Raw genomic sequence first — 21,996 nt, 5'->3', positions numbered from 1 at the left:
CGCCGGAAGCGGGGCCGTAGACCGGAAGCGGAAGTGGCGCGCTGGCGGCCGGTGCCGGAGGCTCCGGCGATGCTCTCCCTGGACTTTCTGGACGATGTGCGGCGCATGAACAAGCGGCAGGTGAGGCCCCCAGCGCTGGGGCTGGCGTGGCCTGGCCGCTCCTGCTGCTCCCCTCCCCCCTCGGAGCGCCCGGGCCTGGCGGGGCTCTGGGCTCTGGTCACGCGCAGCCTGCCCTGCAGGCCCGGACCAGGCGCCCGTGGGGAGCCCTGGCCTGGGGCGTCCTGTTGCCGCAGGCCGTGGAGCTGCCCAGCATGGCCCATGGGAGCCCGGCGGTCTGGGGGGGGAGTAAGAGCCGGCGCCTCCTCTTCCTTCCGGCCAGCGCCTCAGTCCGCCCGCCCACGGAGCTGAGCCGGGTGAGGGGCGTGGGGACGGGCTTTGGCTCGTGTGGCCGGTGAGGAACCGCAGTGACTAGCCTTGGAGTCCCCGACGCTCGTCCCCAGGCCTGAGCAGGTTGGCAGTGGCCCTGGGGGGTCGCACGGATTCGTTCTGAGTGTCGCTGCAGCGCGCTGCCCCCCTGCTCTGACTCCTTTGTCTATCGAGTGGCCCATTAGTGGAGGAGCATCCCGTTCTTGGGCTTCAGACCAGTGGCAGATTTAGAGTTAGTGGGGCCCTGTGCTCAGCTTCATTTTTGCCCCCCGCTCTCCTGGGACGCAGCCAAGAAAAAGAACATTCTCTATTATCTCCCCTCCCCCCCTCATTCTTTTTTTCAGAAGTTTAAGGTTAACTATAAACTGTCTATCCTCCTAATCATGCCAGACTCCAAGGGGAAGGTTTTTCAAAATATTTATTTTCTGATGATCAGAAATTGCTTTAAATTTAACTAAATCAATCCTCTGAATATTCTTGTTGGGTGGATAAGGAGTATATAGAAATCACTTCGCCACTCCTGAAAGGTAGCTACCTCTGTGGTAGAACACAGCAGCTATTTAGCAGAACACAAAAAGACTACACCACGACTGAAGGGCCAAAGCTTAGACGAAAACATTATATTAACTGACTCTGTGCTATGCTTTGGGAAATTCCAGATCAAAACCTTTTAGCTCAGGATTTAAATGCTCCAATTACCTAAATCTCTGTATGATTGCTTAAAAGTGGTATATATGCATCCTATAGTTCATGTTCATTAGTTATAAAGTGCCATACAGGACATGGCACTACACAAAAATATATTAAGCCTACATCCTTGTGCCAAAAGAGCTTACCGTCTGAGGCTAGCTCGTGATTGATTGTGCATTTATCTCTGAGTAACAGGCAGCATGCAGCTGTACACCCATGACAAGCCCTGAGTGGAACTGAGTTGGACTCAGCTTCTCACTGCTCTCTTGCCCACAACTTTGGAGGGAAGTCATTTACTGCAGCCTTTGAAAGAGTGCAAATTCCCCCCCCCCCCCTTTCGTGCTTTGTCAGCTCTCCTGTCTGGTCGGGAGGAGAGCCGAAACATCGCCCATCCCCTGGCCTTTCCCCCCTGCGGTGGGCTGCGCCCAGCCACCACTCACCAGGCAGCGGCGAGCAGCGCGAACATGGGCAGGAGGAGCAGGGGGCAGCCACGCAGCTGGAGAGAAGCGGCAGTTTCACCTCCAAACAGCCGCTTCTCTCCGGCCAGCTGTGCGGCAACCCTGTACTCTTCCTGCATCCTCTGGCGTGTGTTTGCATCTCTCATTGCCACCCGCACCTCCCGCCTGCTCCCCTGAGGCTGCGGGTGAGTCTCCCTCCCTCCCTGTTCTACTGCCTCCCACAGCTTCTGCCCCTGCAGTTCCCCCCATGGAGCGGACTGCCCAAGTGCCTGGCCCGCGAGACCCGAGCCAGGGCACATACTGTTTCACAGTAAATCTGCCACTGCTTCAGACCTAGCACACTTACAAAGGCATTGCCTCATAGTCACTCACTTGTTGGAAATCTGTTTTCCTCATTCTCCACAACATCACCCCTATAAGGTTACTACATGTCCATGTTTGTGCTCCCTTAACCTAGTGTCTTTTTCTTATTGCAGCTGTATTATCAGGTGCTGAACTTTGGGATGATTGTCTCCTCAGCTTTAATGATCTGGAAGGGGCTAATGGTGGTTACAGGAAGTGAAAGTCCCATTGTAGTGGTACTCAGGTAAAAATCGTTTGACTTTCAGATTTCTCATGAAGTGCGGCTAATGGGGCATGACGTGGATCTGGCTTTGAGAGGAGGGGAGGCTGAACATTTCCATTCAGGGAAGGAACACAAATGATTCAGTCTTTATAGAATTTCAGCAACACTGGCTTAAAGATGGCTTGGCTGAGAAGTATTCATTCATATATTGTTTGAATGTTCAGCATCTCCTGTATATTTTTAGCCAGACTTTCTTTTAGTCTAGTTCTTGTTCTTCCAGCCCACTGCTCTTCAGAGGAGTCCAAGAAGCCAGTGGATGCAGGCCCCAGAGTTGCAGATCACCCACCACCATCGTTGAGCTTCCTTAGGCTGATCTGGGGGATGACAAGGAGGTCTTGTGACTTTGTGGGCCACGGAAGGAAGAAAGTGTAGTGGCCTTATGGATGGGTTCAGTGCAGACATTCCAGGCCTAAGGGATAGCATAGAAGTGAGCATGAAGATGTCTGGAAGAAGTGACGAAGGAGGGAGGTCATAGGTAAAGTAGAGGGGGTGGGGGGTGTCTATTGATTCTCAGCAAGATTGGGTTACCATTACAGCGGTGCATCTATTTATGTTATAAAGATTATCTTCTCAAAAGGATAGCAACTTGAACTGAAACTAAATTGTGGAATACAACAGAAAATATAAATGCATTATTTCCCCCGTCTTCATTGTTTTCCATCTTGCTGCTACATGTATATTTAAAGTACATGACGAGCTCTTAATGGCAGTGAAATTGATATCGTGAGGAAGTCAATGTAACAGATGGAGACACTCAGCAGGGAAACTTATGATTGCTATGAGTATAACAAATGTGAACAGAATTGTTTAGTGTCTTGGCTTGCGATTGAACGTGTTGTGCTGCTTTCTTGTAACAAGGCTAGGAGTGTGCTGACCACTCTGTTCCATGCCCAGAGATCTATTTTCTGGCCATCTGATGAGCTCTAAGACTACTCGGCAAGTTGTCCTTCCCACTTCCATAGATTTTGCTGAACACTGTGCATATGACTCAATGGGAAATTCTTTCACATGGCATCTGTGTGAGCTAAGAAATGCAATAGGAAATGAGTGGGGCTGGTGTCAGCAAGTTATGACTTGAAATAGCTTCCTGTTGCTGAAATTCCTGCGGCAGTGGCTATAAAATAGAATCTCAGAGTTACGAACACCAGAGTTACGAACTGACCAGTCAACCACACACCTCATTTGAAATGGGAAGTACGCGATCAGGTGGCAGCAGAGACCAAACAAATACAGCACAGTACTGTGTTAAACGTAAACTACTTAAAAAAAGAAAAGGGTGGGGGGTTTAAAAAATATTTGACAAGGAAAAGAAATTGTTTCTGTACTTGTTTCATTTGAATGAAGATGGTTAAAAGCAGCATTTTTCTTCTGTATCATAGTTTTAAAGCTGTATTAAGTCAATATTCAGTTGTGAATTTCTGAAAGAACAACCATGACGTAACCAGAGTTACGAACATTTCAGAGTTATGAACAACCTCAATTCCCGAGGTGTTCGTAACTGAGGTTCTACTGTACCTATTGCAGGTACTGGCTTCCCCAGAATGTACATGTACTGACTTCACAGGTCCAGGTCTCTGGGGACATTGGCTATGCAGCTTGTCATTCTTTTTCATCACGTCACTTTTGAAAACAAACTAGTGAAACTTCTCTCTTACTGCTGATTCCTCAGAGTGCTGATGAGAGGCACTTCACCCACTTCCCATTGAGTAAGATGGGAGGCCATAAACTCACTTTCCCTTTTCAGTGAAATTATGTTCTCTTCTGACAAGCAACCTTCGCCTAGTATCTCCAGGCACAATGGGAATACATGTAGTGCTTGAAGTTCATTTCCTTATATGATGATTTTATTTGCAATTAAAAAGGTTAGGGATGCTGTAATGTTCTGCCATTTACAAGAAAAAATTTGAGTAGGAGTGCTTGCAGTGAGATTGTTTGAGGAGACATGCTGAATCACAAGAACCGATCTCCAGCACAGTCTGTCTGGGAACTTGAGAGCCCTTCTATTTTGAGCATAATGTGGATTCACAAAGAATGTGTCTAAACTGACCTTAAGGCCTGGTCTGCGCTACGAAGTTAAGTTGACGTAAGTTACGTTGCATTGACCTATTTGTGTACGTATCTACTACGCAAATTTTCTGGTCAACGTAAGCACGCTGTTTACTCATGCAGTAAAACCACCTCTGAGGTCAACACTGTGCAAGTGTAGATGCTGCATGACCTGTGTTAACCCTAACAGTCCTCCAGCAGCTGTCCCACAATGCCCCATTCCCTGTGACAGTGACTGCTCTGGTCACAATTTTAAACTCCACTGGGCAGGGCTAACAGAGACCAGAATCATCTCCTCCTTAAAACCCCCTGCATATTTTTGAAATCCCTTTTCCTGATTGCCCACCTTGGCAAGCACACCTAGCAGCTCACCCTTGTGTGCAGGTGCCCAACTAACTGTGTCTGCTTCATGCACACAGGAGTACTAGATGTGCTCCTGCGTGGAGTAGAGGGGAAGTATTGGATCTCACAGGCCTGTGGGAAGAAGAGGCTGTGCAAGCACAGCTATGGACATCTACAGGCAGCTTGCATGGGGAACGCAGGCAAAAGGTACGACTGGAATCGGCAGCTGTGTGAAAGTTAAGGAATTTTGCCAGGGATACCACGAGACCAGGGAGCACAACAATGGACCAGGTGTTGTGCGGTAGATCTGCCGCTTCTTCAAAGACTGCATGCCATACCTGGCAGAGACCCCACCAGCACCCCGCACACCATTGCGGATACATTGGAAAAGTCTGAGACCGACCACAACTGTGCAAAGTGAGGATGACGACACACAGCCAGGACTTTGGCCATGCTACAAACCAGGAACTGCTTGAGACTCCGCCACAGTCCCTCCTGGCAAGTGTGGATGAGCCTGATGAAGGGAAAGGGAACTCGGATAAGTGTGTGCATACCTTTCCTTGCAATGTTTAAATGTAAGGACGGTGCCTGGCCCATCCCCAAGTTAAGAAGAAAGGCAAAAGGAACAACTTTTCCTACAAGAGGAGGTAATGTTGTCATCTGTCTTTCATTCCCCGGTGGGTTAGATGGTGGGTGGGCCATGCAGCATGCTTTATGTGCATAGGGATGTCCCTTTTGTCCTCTGGAAAGATTTCAATGAAACTTTCATGGAGATACTCTGCAGTCTTCTCCCAGAGATTTCTAGGAATGGCTGCTTTATTCCTTCCTCCAAGGTAGGATGCTTTCCCAAGTTGCTCTTCGATGAGATTGGCTCGTACCTTTGTAGTAAACAGGCTAGCAGAATATAGGCCAGTGTGGTTTTAGGATGCCATTAGCAGCTGTGTTCTCTGTGCCTTTGTGAGCCTTGGGGGAGATCAGCTAAAATTACCACTGCCTGTGGAAAACAGTGCCAGTGTTCAGTACCATTGCCCTATGCCAGCAGTTCTCAAACTGTGGGTTGGGACCCCATATTAATGGGGTCACCAGGGCTGGTGTCAAACTTGTTGGGGCCCGGGGCTGAAGCCCAAGCCCCCTGCCTGGGGCCAAAGGCCAAAGGCTTCCACCGTGAGTGGTGGGGCTCAGGTTACCAGCCCCCCTCCAAACCCGAGCCTGAAGACCTTGGGCTTTGGCTCCCTGCCTGGGGCAGTGGCTTTGACTTTTCCCCACCCAGGGCAGCGGGGCTTGGTCAGGCTCAGGCTTCGGTCCCCCGTCCTGAGGTCAGTGTAGTAATTTTTATTGTCAGAAGGGGGTCGTGGTACAATGAAGTTTGAGAACCCCTGCCCTATACTCATACTGATGGGATAGGGAATGAACTTTTATATCTTCATACAACAGAAGATTCTTCTCCCCACACCTGGTGATAATATTTATTGTGGCTGGGGCCAGAAAGTGGTGCTGTACCAAGGTGATCCAAAGCTGAAGTGTTAATAAGCATTTCTTAAGGGCTTATGTGAATAATGGATGTGCCTGTAAATCCAATGTCACATCTGTGTTTTTTATCAGTAGCTTCTGTCATGGCAGCCTTGAAGGATGTGCCCTCTACACCCGCAGAATGCCTGACCCCGAGGACGAGGTGAAAGAAGAGGACTATGGAGGACATGTCCAATGAAGTCCTACAAGCCAGTGTTGCATCAGACAAGGAACAATAGGCTTGGAGGGCCAATATGAACAGCATGGAAAAGGACAGGGGACAGTAGGAAGGCCCAAGAGTCCCAGCAAGACAAGGAGTGGGGAAAATACTCCAAGACATTATGGGTCTTCTCAGGTAGCAAATGTAAAGACTACTGGTCCATAACTCCTGGACACTCTATCCTTTGCAGTACTTGGAGAACTCCGTGATTGCTGCTCCCTACACCCTCCAACATACTCATGGCATCATGAGGGCACATGCCTACCACTCCACCCTGGGAGACAACAGAGAAGACCACAGCCTCACATACTGACCTGCAAGAACAACGGCTGGTGTATGTGGGCCCACAATGAACAACATTTGTGCACTCAAGTGGACGTGTGTTTACTTAGTTTATCATTTTAAATTTTCACCCCTTTAAGTTAGGTTAAAAATCTGTATAACATTGCCTGTGGGGTGTTTTTGCACATTGATTTTCTGCACTATTTATTCCCATTCAAAGTTTTGTTTATGGAGAACCAAATTATCTTAGTTCACAAATGCAGAATGCATAGTGGTAGTCAAAGCAAACAATATTTGTAAATGCAAACCAAGCACCACAGAACTCATAGCTTCAGTAAAATGAACAGTCATAGTTATAAATGTACAGCAAGCACTATGCAATTCTTTGCAGCACCCAAAGCTCCAGGCCCAGAGAACGCTTCCACACAAAACACTGCTGTAACTGACCACTAAAGTGAATTTTCAAAGCCTCCCTCAACTGCATACCTCCATGTTGTTGGGCTCTTCAAAGTCAGTAGACAGCCTGCTCTCCACTCTGATGGAAGCTTTTTTTCTCCCTTTGCCCCACAGATACTGTGCAGAACACAACTGGCAGCTATAATAATGGGTTTTCCATGAGAAAAATATCCCAATCTGTTGGGTAAACACCACCAGTGCCCCTTCAGTTGTCATTCTGCATCTGCTGAGATGGTAGTTGAATATTTCCTTGGTGCTGTCCCCATGCCCAGTGGACAACTTCATGAGCCAGTGGAGCAAGGGATAGGCTGGGTTCCTCAGAATCACTGTTGGCATTTCAGTAGTGCCAAATGGTAATCCAATGGTCAAGAAAGAATGTCCTTGGTTGCAGTTTTTGCAAAAGTCCTGTTTTCGTCAAGATGGGAGAAATCATGCACCTTCTCTGACCAGCCCAAATTGATATCTGTGAAGCATCCCTGATGATCCACCAGCGCTTGCATAATCATAGAAAAGTAGCCCTTTCTGTTGCTGTACTCGGGGGCAAGGCGAGCTGGTACCAAAATAGGGATGTGCATGCCGTCTGCCACCCCCGGGCAGTTCAGGAATCCCATTGCTGCAGATCCATCCACTATGTCCTTCACAGTGCTGAGAGTCACCGTCCTGCATAGCAGGAGACTATTAATAGCCCTGCACACTTGCATCACAACAGCCCCCACTGGATTTCCCAATTCCAAAATGATTTCCCACTGACCAGTAGTAATCCAACATTGCAGACTTCCAGGGCATGATTGCCACTTGCTTCTCTATTGTCAATGCAGCTCTCATTCTGTTGTCCATGCACTGGAGCTCTGGGATGAGCTTGGCACACGGATCCAAGAATGTGGCCTTGCATACCCAAAAGTTCTGCAGCTAATGCTCATTGTCCCAAAGCTGCATTAAGATGTGATCCCACCAGTCAGTGCTCCTTTTGGGGGCCCAAAAGTTGCTCTCCACCATCTGCAGCTGCTCCATGAATGTCACCAACAACCTTGAACTATTCTTTGCAATGTTGCTCAGCAAACTGTTCTCAAAGAAATCCTCGTGTCCACCGTTGTTGCTGTACTTTCTGTGGGTCTGCAAGTACAGGAGAATCGCACATCTTGAGTTTGCAACATTTGGGAGAACAGTGCAGAGTTCTGCAGGCTCTGTGCTTCTGTCAGAGTGGGATTTTTTACAAAGGTGAGAAAATTGTGGGATATGGATGACATTATGGGATGGAGAAAGTTGCATGCTGAAAACTGCTAGCTCCTGCAGATCCTTGGGTGAGTCATTACTATCCTACAACACATTGCAAAAATCCCCCAAAAGGCATTGCAGCAGATGGCACACTGGATACATACTTGTGGTGCACTGCATTGCACTTTGCACAAGTTTTCTGGGTGAATATGCGTAGCGCCAATGGAAGCAGCCAAGTATGCCCACACCAAAGCAATGTGCTAATTTCAGCTACTGCATGCAGACAAAACTTGCATCAACCAACGTCTGTAGCACAGACATGGCCGAAAATTTCCCACCATTGCAGTAGTCCTGGTGCAGCTCTAGCAGTGCGGGGAAACAAGTTGCTGGTGGCCACTAGTCTCTTTACCACTAAGAGTCAGTCTGGATACCAGAGAGCCTTGCCTGGTTGGCATGGTGGTGGTAAAGCTGATGGCTGCCAGTGGTGGGAAATCAAAGCAGAGTGTGGGTGAAACTGAAATGTCTTGGCTTCAACTGCTTTCCTCAGGGACTCTTAGTTTTGAGGGGGGAGCGAGGGGGTAGACTATGGATACTTTGGGTGATGAGCCATAAGATATTACAATTACATTGTCTTGATATATAGGTGCATATCTTCATACCAGATTAACTGTGTTAAGTAACATATTGTATATTGATCATATCTTGTTTTATCATTAACATTCCCTTTTTTCCAAAATTATTTAAACATGACCTTAACAAGGCGTGTGTACATTTGTAATGATTCCTATTAACCTTTTGTTTTTTTGGGGTGAAGCTGTATGTTTTGTAGGGAAAGGAAGGGATAAAGTCTTAAGAGAATAGAAAGGAGGGCCAAGTGGAGGAGAGGGGATGTAATTTAATGATCCTCTGTATATATTTGTCTTGATTGTCTTACAACTATGGGATTACTTTGTCTATATCAAAGCATCTCAGTGATTTCAATATTTTGATTGTTTTCCTCAGGGGCTCTTTCCTAAGGGAGGATTTCCTGGGGTTTACTTGAAACCATATAGATTTCAAACACTGATTCTAGTTTTTCAAATGCCCTTGTTTCATAATTTCTATTTTCCTTGTCTTTCAGTGGCAGCATGGAGACTGCTTTTTACAGAGGAGATCTCCTGTTCTTAACCAACCGAATTGAAGATCCCATCAGGGTGGGAGAAATTGTGGTCTTTAGGATAGAAGGAAGGGAAATTCCAATAGTTCATCGAGTCTTGAAAATTCATGAAAAGTACGTATCGCGTCTGGGGTAATTGTATAGCAAATGTCTATAGCCATGTACCTTGGGCTGTGCTTATCTCAAAAAATAGTCTGGTTGGTAAGTGGATGGGAGACATCAAGGAAAGCCTGGGTTCTGCAGGAAGTGCTGTGAAGGCTCTTACCTCAGCACTCACCCAGTGTCCTACCAGAGTGCCAGGAAATAGCGTGCTGCTGGAATGGTCTTCAGGTGAATTACTGTCAGGTCCTTATAACTTGTGCTAAAGATCTCTTGCCATTTTTCACAAGTTCGGGGCTAATCCTGGAGTCCTGACCAACTATGGGCAATTCTGCCTCCCTTAACTTCCTCTGCAACGTTACTGGAATACAGTACTGTTCATTTCCTGTCCCATACTGCTGGATAGGGTTCATATCTCTGTTATATAGCCCCAGAGGTGATTGCATTTCAGTGGTGAGTGAAGTGACTTCTATATATTTAACATTTTGGGATCCTTTAGATATATGTAGGGTGTTAATTTAAAACGTGTTGGTTTTTAATATGCCAGTTCTCTTGTTCTCATTCTGGGACAGGGTATATCTACCTTAGGAAGTCCTGGTTACCTGGACTGTATCATTCCTTGTCTATAAACCTAGAGCCAGAGTGAGTCTTGCGTTTTGTTCTGAAGTGGGTGAGATGGTCATTCTGATTTTTTCCTTGAGCAAGTTCTGCAGTTCTGAGCCAGCTTCCAAGAAAACTCCATCCTGTGTTCATGAGACTCCCTCTTCCATGTTTCCAGTGGCATGTGGTGGTGGTCACACATGGGGGCAGTTCCTCAGCTAATTTGGGACAGTCCCGTAGAGGGATTTGAGACTCTTAAATTGGATCCTATATTCCATGGAGAGCCAAGGCAGAGAGTGGTGTCTAGAGGTGATGGGCTCCCAGTAGGTGGTGGTGCTACATAACCTGGAGCTTTTATCAGGACTGATGGAGTCATTCCTAGACACAATGAATTGTAGTAATGGAGTGTAGAAGTCACATGTGCGAGGATTACCACAGCCAAATCGCTTTGATAGATAGCGTGGCTTTTCACCTTCAGCCTCAATGCAATTCTAGTAGCTACAGCTATGTTGGTACCTAGAAACTGGGGTGTAGAATGACCCCAAAGTTGTGAATCATCTCAACATCTGGAGGGTAGGATGCTTCAATGGTGGGGGTGATGTTAGTCGTGATGAGTTCTACAAAGTGCTTCCCTCCCCACCAGCGTGATCTGTCTTGCCAGACTTCAGTTTCAGCCAGCTGCTGTCCTTGGGCAGCCCCGCTTCACTCTCCTTTCAGGGTGGGTTCCAGATCTGCTAGTTAATAGGACCAGTCTCTTTGCTATTTATTTATTTATACACAAATCTTGATCAATAAAGAAAACCCATTGTGATATTTTTAGTCTCTTCTCAGAGTAGAACTGCACTTGGACATCCTGAATTTAAAAATAAAATAGGGAAATATGGATGTCTTGGTGGTTCCAATGTCACATTGCATGTACAGTATTTTAAGATTAATCTGTGAAATTTACCCACATAAGAGGTCCTTCTCATTCTTTTTTCTTTTATTAATACATACTACTAGATTTTTGCACTGCCTTGACAGATAGTTGCTAGAAGAGAAAAAACCTGTGAGGTCATCCAGTCTTCTCCTGCATGCAACCAGTTCAGGTGTCGCTAAGGCTGAGATGTGGATTCTTTACTAAACTTTCCTCTTCCTTCCCAAACTTCCCATCCTTGGCTTTACCTCAGAGCTAAACTTTTTTTAAAGAATTATATGAATCTGTTCAGCTGTTGCTGAGTGTTGAGATGGCCAGGGATGAATGGACTATAGGCAAGGCCTTGTGCTTTGCATTCTGTGGAATCCACCGTCTTTCCCAGAATCTCAGGTTACATTTAGTATTAAATCTAGTCCTCCTGTTTGTAAAGATAACCTTTAAAACCATGAGCAGTGTGAAGCAGAGCAGACAGCCTGAAGCAACAGGTCTGAGGTCTGACCTGCCACATTCATTTCAATGGGTGTTAACTCTGACATATAAAGATAACTGCTTAATTTTTGACATTTCTGCCATCACCAGCAGCGAGTTTGAGTATTTACCCTAGACTTAAGCTGCCTCCTGTTTCTCCCTGGATACCAAAACGCTCAGCTGTTCTCTACCCAGTGGCCAAAACCTCTAGCTTCCTGATTTACAATTTCCATTGTGTAGTAATGGGCTGTCCGTATGAGACTCTGTAGCATATTGAAAACCAAAAATGCGCAGATTCATATTTTCCTCTGACTCCAGATCAAATCTCCTTTGTTTATAAAGGAAAGTGTGTTCTACCCATCAGCCCTACAAAGTGCTTCTGGACTAAGAACTAAACTGGATTCATTCTCTACCTCCAGAGGTAAAGATTCTGCTGTCAAGTAAATTCTAACAGTTCTGTCACTTTGTGAGACAGGTTAGAATCCAGTTTCCCCCTCCCAGAGCTTGGGGACTCTGCAGGGCTAATAAGGATGAGAAGGAGTGGCAACTTATGTTTGGCACTCAGGTCACCTGCTTATTCTGATAGCTAGTATCTCCAGGGTTCAGATCTGCACTGCAAGAAGAAGCCACTGTTGCATAATCCTTTTGCATCCGATGAAGTGAGCTGTAGCTCACGAAAGCTTATGCTCAAATAAATTGGTTAGTCTCTAAGGTGCCACAAGTACTCCTTTTCTTTTTGCGAATCCTTTTTGAGAGTAGCAGACCTGCACTGTACACTCCTATTTTGACATTCTCACTTGTTGCTGAATTGCAGCAATAAGCTGTCTGAGGCAGGCTTCATGTACTGTACCTGTGACAAGGCCGTCTTTATCTAAGACACTTTAAGGACACTCCTGCTGCTACTCTAATGCAGCTGGCTCTGTGTTCCTCTTGGACTTTCTGCTTATTGGCTGCAGACTGTGTCAGAGCACCCATAGGCTCGAGTGCAGTGGAGGGAGTGCACACAATGAAAAGCTTCCACGTCCTTTCCTTCAGGCGATTGATTTGACAGTAGGCCTGCAGACTGGGAAGCTCATGACATGCTGAACCAAGCTATAAGAGCAGCTCCAGTTGGCACATGCTTTCAAGGGACCATTCACAAGTGATTGGAATGCACTGAAGACCAGTTGGTAGCACCATTTTGTGGATGCCACTTGGAAATATGCATCACTTGGGAGCTCTAGAAAGGTGGAAGGAAGTATCAGGAGACACTGCAGGTGGAAAGGGAGGCAAAAAGGATCAGAAGCAGGAGAGAGAATTACCAAGAGAGAAGCAATCACACATCCCATCAGTGCCATCCAGAAACTCCTAGGAAAGAACATCAATGTTTTGGAATTAGTGGGGCCAGGAGCGCTCTCTCTCTCTCGTGTTTTAAATGTTTCTAAATATTTAATCTGCCCTTCCAAAAATGCTTTGAAGGGGGAGGGCTCCTCTTGACTGGGACCTCTGACAAACCTGTGTGTTTGAAATGTTTGTGTATCTTAGTCCCTGAAGTCATTGTGCTTGCTTAGAATATCTGTTAGTGGCTCATCTGTGACCTGTGGTCTCTTTTCTTTGTAAGGCAAAATGGAGACATCAAATTTTTGACAAAGGGAGACAACAATGCTGTTGATGACAGAGGGCTGTACAAACAAGGGCAGCACTGGCTGGAGAAGAAAGACGTGGTGGGGCGAGCGAGAGGGTAAGTAAAGCTATCCAGCAGAGGAGGGTGTGCTCTGACCAGTGCTTGTCTCCAGTGTGAACTGGAAAATGCTTTCTTCTGTTGAGTTCTTCCCTGTTGGAGTTTCTGATTAAAGTGGCGTGTCAGCAGGTAATGTGTGGAATTGAGTAACAAAGGCAAGTTCACTTCTTGGCTTGCCTTGACCAAAGGTAGCCATGTGTGAACTGTCCTCCAGGATTCTGCTCATTTCCTGTCTTGGAGGTGGATGAGTTGTCATGTAGCCCCTTCTGGAACTCGATTAAAGCTGATCTGCAGTGGGAGCGTACCCTTTCACTGCTTTATAATGGATAAAGAAGGCTGGAAAGGCTTTTTACATTCAAAATTCAGGTATTGCCTGCCTGGTGACTTGGGACCTGGTGCAGTTTTGGCACAAATGCTAAGACAATGAAAGTTCAGCAACTGAAGATGGCGGGGATTTTTTAGTCAGACTGCTTAAAGTTAATGTCTGTTTAACTCTACGGCTTAATGAACAGTTGGGAGAAAGGCCATCTCTGCTAAAGGTTCAATGCTTCTTTCAGTTAAGGTACAAGAGCTCAAGAAACATCCCTGAGAGCCCAAAGACGTTCTCAGAAAAACTAGGGATCCATAACTGAATATTTTTGATAATTACAATAGAAAGCTTTCAGGCTTCTTTTACCCACCATAAAGAATCAAGTAAAGGCACAAGCTTAACATTTAAAAAGAAACAAAAGAAAATCACTTTCAAGTTAATGTCAGTAGTACTTGGATGAAAATTTTCAAAGAGGAGTAGAAAAACTATCTTTTGATTGGAGTTGAAGATCAAAATAGCTTAACGACTTGTTGATGCTAAATACTAAGAAAGCTTTTTGTTGCTTTCAGGAAAAGCATACGCTGAACTGGTGTATTGAAGAGTGTTTATATTTTCCTATCAAATTAATCATTTTAGCTTGATTAAAAGAAATGATTGGCTGACTGAACTTTGGAAGGCATAATTAAGGCTAAGATTTAGTCATGGGTATTTTTAGTAAAAGTCATGGACAGATCATGGGCAATAAACAAACATTCACGGCCTGTGACCTGTCCATGGCTTTCACTATAAATACCCCTGACTCAAACTTCACAGCTCCTGGGGCCCTGGGACACCTCTGATCTGGGGGAGTTATGGGGCCAACAGCTGGCCCCTGCTCTGGCGGCGGGGGCTGACTGCCTCCCACCACTTGCTTCTATGTGGCCCTTGGGAACCACTGCTCCCACGGCCTCCGGGGTGGCCCTTGGGACTGCTGCTGCTCCGGTGCCCCCAGTGCTGCCCTAGCAGCCATCTGAGCAGTTGGCTCCAGGGCCACATCAGCAGTGGCCGGTGATGCTGGCTCCAGGGCCACCCCGGGGTCTGTGCCAACAGCGGCCGGTGTGTCGGATCATGCCGGGGCCAGCTGTAAGTGCTAAACTTTACCTGAATGTTCACCTCAACTGTCTGGCAGATTGGAGTGCATTGTCCTCAGATCCCTGCCTTACCTGGATAATTGTCCCTTACAGAGCCAGTCTAAATATTAAAGTATGCACGACCCGCAGCACAGGCCTTAGGCTTCACTTCTCCTACAGCTGGACCCAGATGGTGACCTGAAGAGCTAGTTAAAGTTTGGGTGTCCCCCAAAGAATCTCCTTGCTAGAGCTCTAAAATCTTCAGTCCTGTCTTTTGTGTCCCAGGGGACAATAGGGGCAGAAAGTTCATTTCACAGGCCCACCCCAAAATGGCAAACGCTGGCTCTACTTCTGGTGTCAAATCTATGTAGAGTCCATCTGTCTCAAAACTTCCTGGTGTCTTAGACTCACTTCATAGTAGTGTAATGTTACACTCCATATGTTTTATGGAAATATGCTTATGAGTGTGAATATGATGTAACTGGAATATGCTTTATGCGAAAGGTCTCTTGTAAGGTATCATAACAAAGGTTATAACCTACTGAATATATTCCTCCCATTTGTATGTATGTATCATTCTTGTATCTGAAGCTAGAAATATGAAGTACAACTCTGAGGCCCTGTTGTAATTATGCAAAGTGTGGGCCATTAATCGTGGTTTAGAATCTTGATGGCTTCCATTGACTAGGACAATTGGTTGTAAATGGCTCTGTTTACTTACCAACCTTCTTGTGTACCTGTGGGCCAGCCCAGGAAGAATGGAAGCTGGGGTCTCTCAGGTCATGTGATCATGTCACCTGACACTGGAATCCATCTTAAATCTGGTACTTCCCAAAGGGGGGGACCAAGAGAGACAAAAGATTCCCGCCTTATGCCAAAGCTATAAAAGGGGGTGGAATAGAACAAAGGGAGCTGCCAGTCATGAGAACACCCCGTCATGAGAACACCCCTGCTTTCCATCTAAGATGTCTGCCGAAACAAACAACGACTGTACCAGAGGAAAGGAATGGGCCAGGACTAGGAAGGAGTCTAGTCTGTGAAGGATGCTTATTGGAACTTTTCTGAGGGTGAGATTTTACCTGTAATCAGTTTAATGTATTAGGCTTAGACTTGCATGTTTTTGCTTTATTTTGCTTGGTGACTTACTTTGTTCCATCTGATTGCTTTGAGACACTGGTAGTGATTTTAAGTGAGTTTTAAGTGTGGTGGCTGGAGAACAGACAAAGTGGTTACTGGTTTGTTGTTTTCTGTTCCTTTATTTTGGGAAAGGGAAGTAGGAACAGAAAAATGAGTGAAAGCAGTGAAGCGATTGCAAAGTTGGAACTTTTTAGGCTGCAAGTTGCAGAAAAGAAGAGAGAGCACCAGAGATTATTGCAACTGAAAGAACTGGAGATAAAAGAAAGAGGCAGCAAGCTCAGGAGAAGGAAAGAGAGAGGCAGCTAGCCCTGGGGGAGTTGAAAGACAAAGAAATTGAGGCCCAGAGACCTGCCGAAATTGAAACCCAGAAGCATGAACTGGCTGTAATGGAGTGGAAGAGACAAAACTCTTCGGCAGCTAGCTCCACTTCCGCAAAAATCCACAAATGGGAACGGTTATGCCTGCAATATGAGGAATCCAGTGATATTGCCAAATATTTCATCACATCTGAGAGACTGTGCACTCTCCATGCGATTCCTGAGGATCAAAAAATGACTACTTTGATTGCAAAATTGATTGGGAGAGTTCTGGATGTATTCAATAAGATGCCTATTGCTAATGCTTCAAACTGTGGTAAATTTAAGCAAGTGGTTTTGAAACATTTTCAGATTACACCTGAAACCTACAGGGTAAAATTCAGGAGTCTTAAGAGGGGATCTGGATTAAGTAATGTGGCCTATGTAGATGAAATGAGAGATTTGTTAGACAAGTGGATGAGGGGAAAAGGCATTACAAGCTTTGAAGAAATGGGTGATTTGGTTACTCAAGAACAGGTCCTGAATATGGGCAGTGATGATGTAAAACAGTATTTGTGGGACAAAAAGGTGGATGCAGTGGGGGAATTAGCTGGGTTTGCAGACTCTTATGAGCAATCACAAGCTGCAATTAAACATAAACCACTGACAAAGGGGTAGAGGGTTGGTGGAAAACAGAATCACCGTTTTACCCCTGGGAAAAAGGAGGCGGGGCGTTCGCCTCCCCATTCTCCTGTTACTCGTCCCAAGTCTCCTGTACAAGCGGAGGAGCCCAGAAGGTGCTATCATTGTAAGTTGACTGAGCACCTGAGGAATAAGTGTCCTTGGCTGAGTGGAAACAGGCAGCAGGTAACACATGAAGCTGCTGCTTCTCGGAGCACAGTGGTATCCCAGGCTACTGCCTCTTTCCACACAGGATTTGTAAAGGTTGCTTCTACACAACCAAGCAGTGAGCATATGCATGCTGTTAAGCTTAATGGCACAGTGCTCCAAGGTTGGAGGGATACTGGTGTAGAGATTTCTGTGGTCAGGAGGGACCTGATCCAGGAGAAGGATTTGTTACCAGGAAAAAATGGCAGAATTAGAATTGGTGGGAGGTTATAAGGTCCTTGGACCTTTGGTTAAGATACACATGGAAACTGGTGATTTGCGGGCTGCACTAACTGTTGCAGCGGTGGCACACAATTTTGCACCGTTTCTACTAGGGAATGATTTTTTTGATGTGGCAGAATCAGTCCCAGGGTTTCATAGATTCATAGATATTTAGGTCAGAAGGGACCATTATGATCATCTAGTCTGACCTCCTGCACAACGCAGGCCACAGAATTTCACCCACCACTCCTGCGAAAAACCTCTCACCTATGTCTGAGCTATTGAAGTCCTCAAATCGTGGTTTAAAGACTTCAAGGAGCAGAGAATCCTCCAGCAAGTGACCCGTGCCCCATGCTACAGAGGAAGGCAAAAAACCTCCAGGGCCTCTTCCAATCTGCCCTGGAGGAAAATTCCTTCCCGACCCCAAATATGACGATCAGCTAAACCCTGAGCATATGGACAAGATTCACCAGCCAGATACTACAGAAAATTCTTTCCTGGGTAACTCAATTCCCACCCCATCTAATATCCCATCACAGGCCACTGGGCCTGTTTACCATGAATATTTAATTACCAAAACCATGTTATCCCATCATACCATCTCCTCCATAAACTTATTGGGTTTAATGTTAAAGCCAGATAGATCTTTTTAGGTTCGTTAGCAGCAAGAAGGAATCTTGTGCTGAAAGTCCCAGAGGGGAGGGTGAAGTCACATGTGCTGCTGGAAAAATAGGAGAGTGTCTCTTTAATTCCTCGGTAGCAGTGGAAAATGGGCCATTGGGGGCAGGGATGGTCGAGGCCAGTTCCTGTAGCCCTGGGGCTCAAGGCAGGACCCTGCAGGAGGGGGTGGGTAGAGCCAGCGCCTGTCCTGTGATCATCTCCCTGGGGGAGGGGAATGTACCTGGAAGCAAGCTCGACCTGAGTGAAAGGGGGCGGATTTTCCTGGCCGGTGGAAGGGTCTGTCATGGCTGGTGGGCTCACAGCTACAGCTGGATCAGAGTCACCTTCCCTTTTGGGGGACACAGGAGAGTCCACCCAGCTGACCTTTTGGGAACAGAGAGTGGGGTGACTGGGGGGATCTTACCAATCCAAAGCACTCCATTGAAGGATGCTGTTCCTGCTATGCTTGCAAGACATAACATTGTCTCTTCACAGCAGGAGGAAGTTGCATTTGGGAAGCTTCTCGAGCAGATGGGGCCCGACACAAAGAGATTCTAGAGGGAGGGGCCGAGGGCAGGCATGGTTGCAGTGCACCCTTTCCTTGCCAAAACCCCACACACATACCTGAATTAAGAGCCTTCTCCAAAGAGACAGGAGAATCTGTATCTGAATGCCTACTATGGTACACAAAGGAATTGAAAAATGCAGTAGACACTGAACAAACCAGACTGGGTGAACAGAGTCTGTCTGCCATAAAGTGGCTGGTTATCTTGTATCTTTTGTTACTCCACCTATGGGTCAGGACGAAGGAGTTAATACTAATGGTAAACGCTTTGAAGATGTGTGACATACCTAATTTTTGGGAAAAACTTCTGTACGTGCTAGAGATGGTGACAAGACAGTCCCACAAGCACGTTACTTTTCAGCTTATACCTGTAAACAGGCTGGAAGCTTGGCACAGCAGCAAAAGCATAACAGGCCTACGCTACTGTGTATAAGGGGAAACTGAGGCACACTGCCTCATGGCATTGGTGGCTAAATGCCAAGACACCTACACTTTAACAGATACTGCTACCTGCATTCTGTTAGCAGTCCTACACCCCAACGTGTTTCAGGCACCCGGGGACCAGGAACCCCGAATCTTGCTACGACACCTCTGAATGGCATCAAGTTGCAAAGCTATAAAAGGGGGCGTGACCAGAGACGAACAGGGATTTTAAATGTACTGCCTCCGCCATGGGCAGTGTCCAAGTCTCTCGCAGAACATTCAGGAGGAGGGTGTGACGTTGCACTCCTTATGCCCTCCACAAGTAGTGCGTCCCTTTGTATATCGAGGAGTACTTTCATTGTGAACAGGGTACTGATAACCATGTCACTCAGCTCACAGTGCAAGTGGCGTGGGTTGTTTCTGATATAACTAACTTGGTGTGCACCACACATCCGTTTTTGTTGCTTTAGGTACAGATTTGCCCATGTGTATGCAGCAAAGTGGGAATTTGCAGGATTATACAATTATTTAGGTTGGTCAAAGCTCAGGCTTCAAAAGGACCCAACCAGAAGAGGTGAATGGGCTCACTGGAGCAGATGAAATTCATTGTTGACAAATGCCAAGTAATGTGCATAACGAGGAATAATCTGAATTACTCCTATGCCCTGTTGGGTTCTAAAATAGCCAGCTGCTAAGAGAAAAGTCCTGTGCATCATTGCGGGCAGTTCAGTGAAGATCTCTGCTCAATGGACAGCAGCAGTCAGAGAAGCAAATGTATGGGGATTGGGAATAACAATGAAGATCTTCTAATGCAGCAGTTCTCAAACTGTGGGTTGGGACTTCAAAGTGGGTCGGGACTCCTTTTTAATGGGGTCGGTAGGACTTGCTGGGGCCCAAGCCCGTGCTGAAGCCAAAGCCCAAGGGCTTCAGCCCTGAGTGGCAGGACACAGGTTACAGACCCCCAACTGAGGCTGAAGCCCCTGGGCTTTGGTCCCCCTGCCCAGGGCAGTAGGGCTCAGGCTTAGGTTCTGGCCCTCCCGCCTGGGGCTGCTGGACTCAAGCAGGCTCAGGCTTCGGTCCCCCTTCCTGGGGTCATGTAGTAATTTTTGTTGTCAGAAGGGGGTCGCAGTGCAATGTAGTTTGAGAGCCTGTGTTCTAATGACATTATAGAATGTGGACCACTGATTTCTATCACAATGGGGAAAGCGGAAATAGAGGGGCTTCAGAAAGCAACCAGAATGGTTAGAAGCTTGGAAAAACTCCCATATGAAGAGACTGCAGAGATTGTGGTTGCTTACCTTAGCATAAGAGAATAAGAAGGGGCATGATAGTTATACAAAATGATGAATGCTATAGAGAAAGTAGAAGAGGAACTCTGTCTTCCTGTCTCATGATACAAGAACACAGGGACATGCAGTGAAACTGAGAGGCTGCAAACTTGAAACTGAAGAAAAATTCTCTTTTAGCACTGCATAATTAGCTGGAGAAACTGATTGCCCCAACATATCACTGAGGCCAGGAGCTCACAGGATTCAAAAAATGTTGGAGATTTATGGACAACAAGAATACCCCAAGATATAATACCAGGGATTTAAAACAAAAACCAAGAACTTAGGAAGGGAGGAAACCTGACTGCTTCAGAGCTTAACCCAGCCTCTTATCTAAAGAGGGTTAAGGGGGAAGTTTTCCCTAGGGGAGGCTTTGCATCTTCCACTGAAGCAACTGTTCATAGAGAGTATCCTGTGCTTGATGGAGCGCTCCTGTCTTCCAGTCTGGCAATTTCTTTGTGCGTATTTCAGGGCACAACCTAGCCTGTGAAATCTTCAGTGGAAACTGTCTGAAATAAGTGATTTTTTTTCTCTCTTGTAGATTTGTCCCCTACATTGGAATTGTGACTATTCTAATGAACGATTACCCAAAATTTAAGGTATGACATATTTATTTTTGTCACATTACACTAGGAAATGATTTTCTTGTTGGTTTGCTGGGGAAGCTTCTACACACACAAGCTAAACTGTACTTAGTGGCTGCTCTTCTAAGCATGTTTATTGTTACGGTTAGTCTGTAGAGCTGAACGCACATTCTGAGTCGTGATCCTGCTGCTTTGTTTTTCAGTATGCCGTCCTCTTTTTACTGGGCTTATTTGTGCTGGTCCATCGAGAGTAGTCCTGTTGCAGTGAAGTTCCTAGTGAAGATGCCATGCTTTTTGTAACCAAGATTTTTGAGTAGAGAATGGCCTGATGTGTGGTGAGAAAGGAAAATGTACATTTCAATGCTTCTTAGCAGTTTGGGTTTGTTTTTTTACTGTGTAAGGAAGAATGTTAATCACAGTATTTCCAATGGCTTGTCACATTTTAGCCTTTTCGTACATCGGTGTGTTTTTGTATTAAAAGTCTAAGCCAAATGTTGTGTTTTGTATTTTGAAGCTGAGCTTCATTTCTGAAGTGCCTGCACAAATGTTCTCTCGGTCGGTGCTGCTCCTGGCTGCAAATAACCCCCTCCAGTTTGTAGTTTGACCCATTGAGGTGACAGGGTCTTTTTTTCAAAACACGAATAAAAGATTTTGCGTATCCTCTAAAACAGTCCCTGCCATGTTCTTGTTTTAAAAACGGCTGGATGCAAATTCTTCCAAGGCCTCATTGGAAAGGCCCAGGAATTTGGTGTTGTACAGGTTCTTAAGACATTCTTTAGGAATTAAACTATCCTTTGTTTATATGTTGCAGTAAAATAGCAGCTGTCACTTTAACTTTCTTTTGATGGGGTAAACCGTTCATATCTTTGGATATCTTAAAATCCTATTGAAATAATGTGGGTGTCTTGGCCTGTGGGTAGGGGCTGCTTCATCCCCCGCTGGAATGGAACCACCACTGTGGAGGACCACGGTGGCTGCTCAGCAGTGCACAATGGTGCTACTCAGAGGAACTTGGATAAGAAAATAAGAGCGGCCACACTGGGTCAGACCAAAGGTCCATCTATCCCAGTATCCTGTCTTCCGACAGTGGTAAATGCCAGGTGCCCCAGAGGGAATGAACAGAACGGGTAATCATGCAGTGATCCATCCCCTGTCGTCCACTCCCAGCTTCTGGCAAACAGAGGCTAGGGACACCATCCCTGCCTATCCTGGCTCTATCCTCCATGAATTTATCTAATTCTTTTTT

At 46.1% G+C, this 21,996-nt stretch overlaps 1 protein-coding gene across 4 annotated transcripts; it reads left to right on the top strand.

Annotated features, from left to right (window-relative positions):
- On the top strand, positions 1–21,242 carry SEC11A (SEC11 homolog A, signal peptidase complex subunit). Of its 4 annotated transcripts, none has more exons than XM_073363246.2 (6): positions 1–120; positions 2,051–2,160; positions 9,390–9,539; positions 13,109–13,228; positions 20,708–20,765; positions 20,954–21,242. In XM_073363246.2, exons 1-6 carry the CDS (start codon positions 70–72, stop codon positions 21,002–21,004), a joined length of 540 nt encoding a protein of 179 aa, XP_073219347.1. In that variant the 5' UTR covers positions 1–69; the 3' UTR covers positions 21,005–21,242. The 4 variants fall into 4 exon arrangements, with proteins under 4 accessions (XP_073219347.1, XP_073219348.1, XP_073219346.1 ...); XM_073363247.2 differs by lacking the exon at positions 1–120 and adding an exon at positions 316–451; XM_073363244.2 differs by lacking the exons at positions 1–120; positions 2,051–2,160 and adding an exon at positions 7,919–8,272.
- The last annotated feature ends 754 nt before the right edge of the window (positions 21,243–21,996 follow it).

Source organism: Lepidochelys kempii, chromosome 10 (genome assembly GCF_965140285.1).
Source record: "Lepidochelys kempii isolate rLepKem1 chromosome 10, rLepKem1.hap1, whole genome shotgun sequence".
Taxonomy (NCBI): Eukaryota; Metazoa; Chordata; order Testudines; family Cheloniidae; genus Lepidochelys; species Lepidochelys kempii.
Note: the sequence above shows the minus strand (reverse complement) of the source record. Positions and strands in the feature narration are given on the sequence as shown.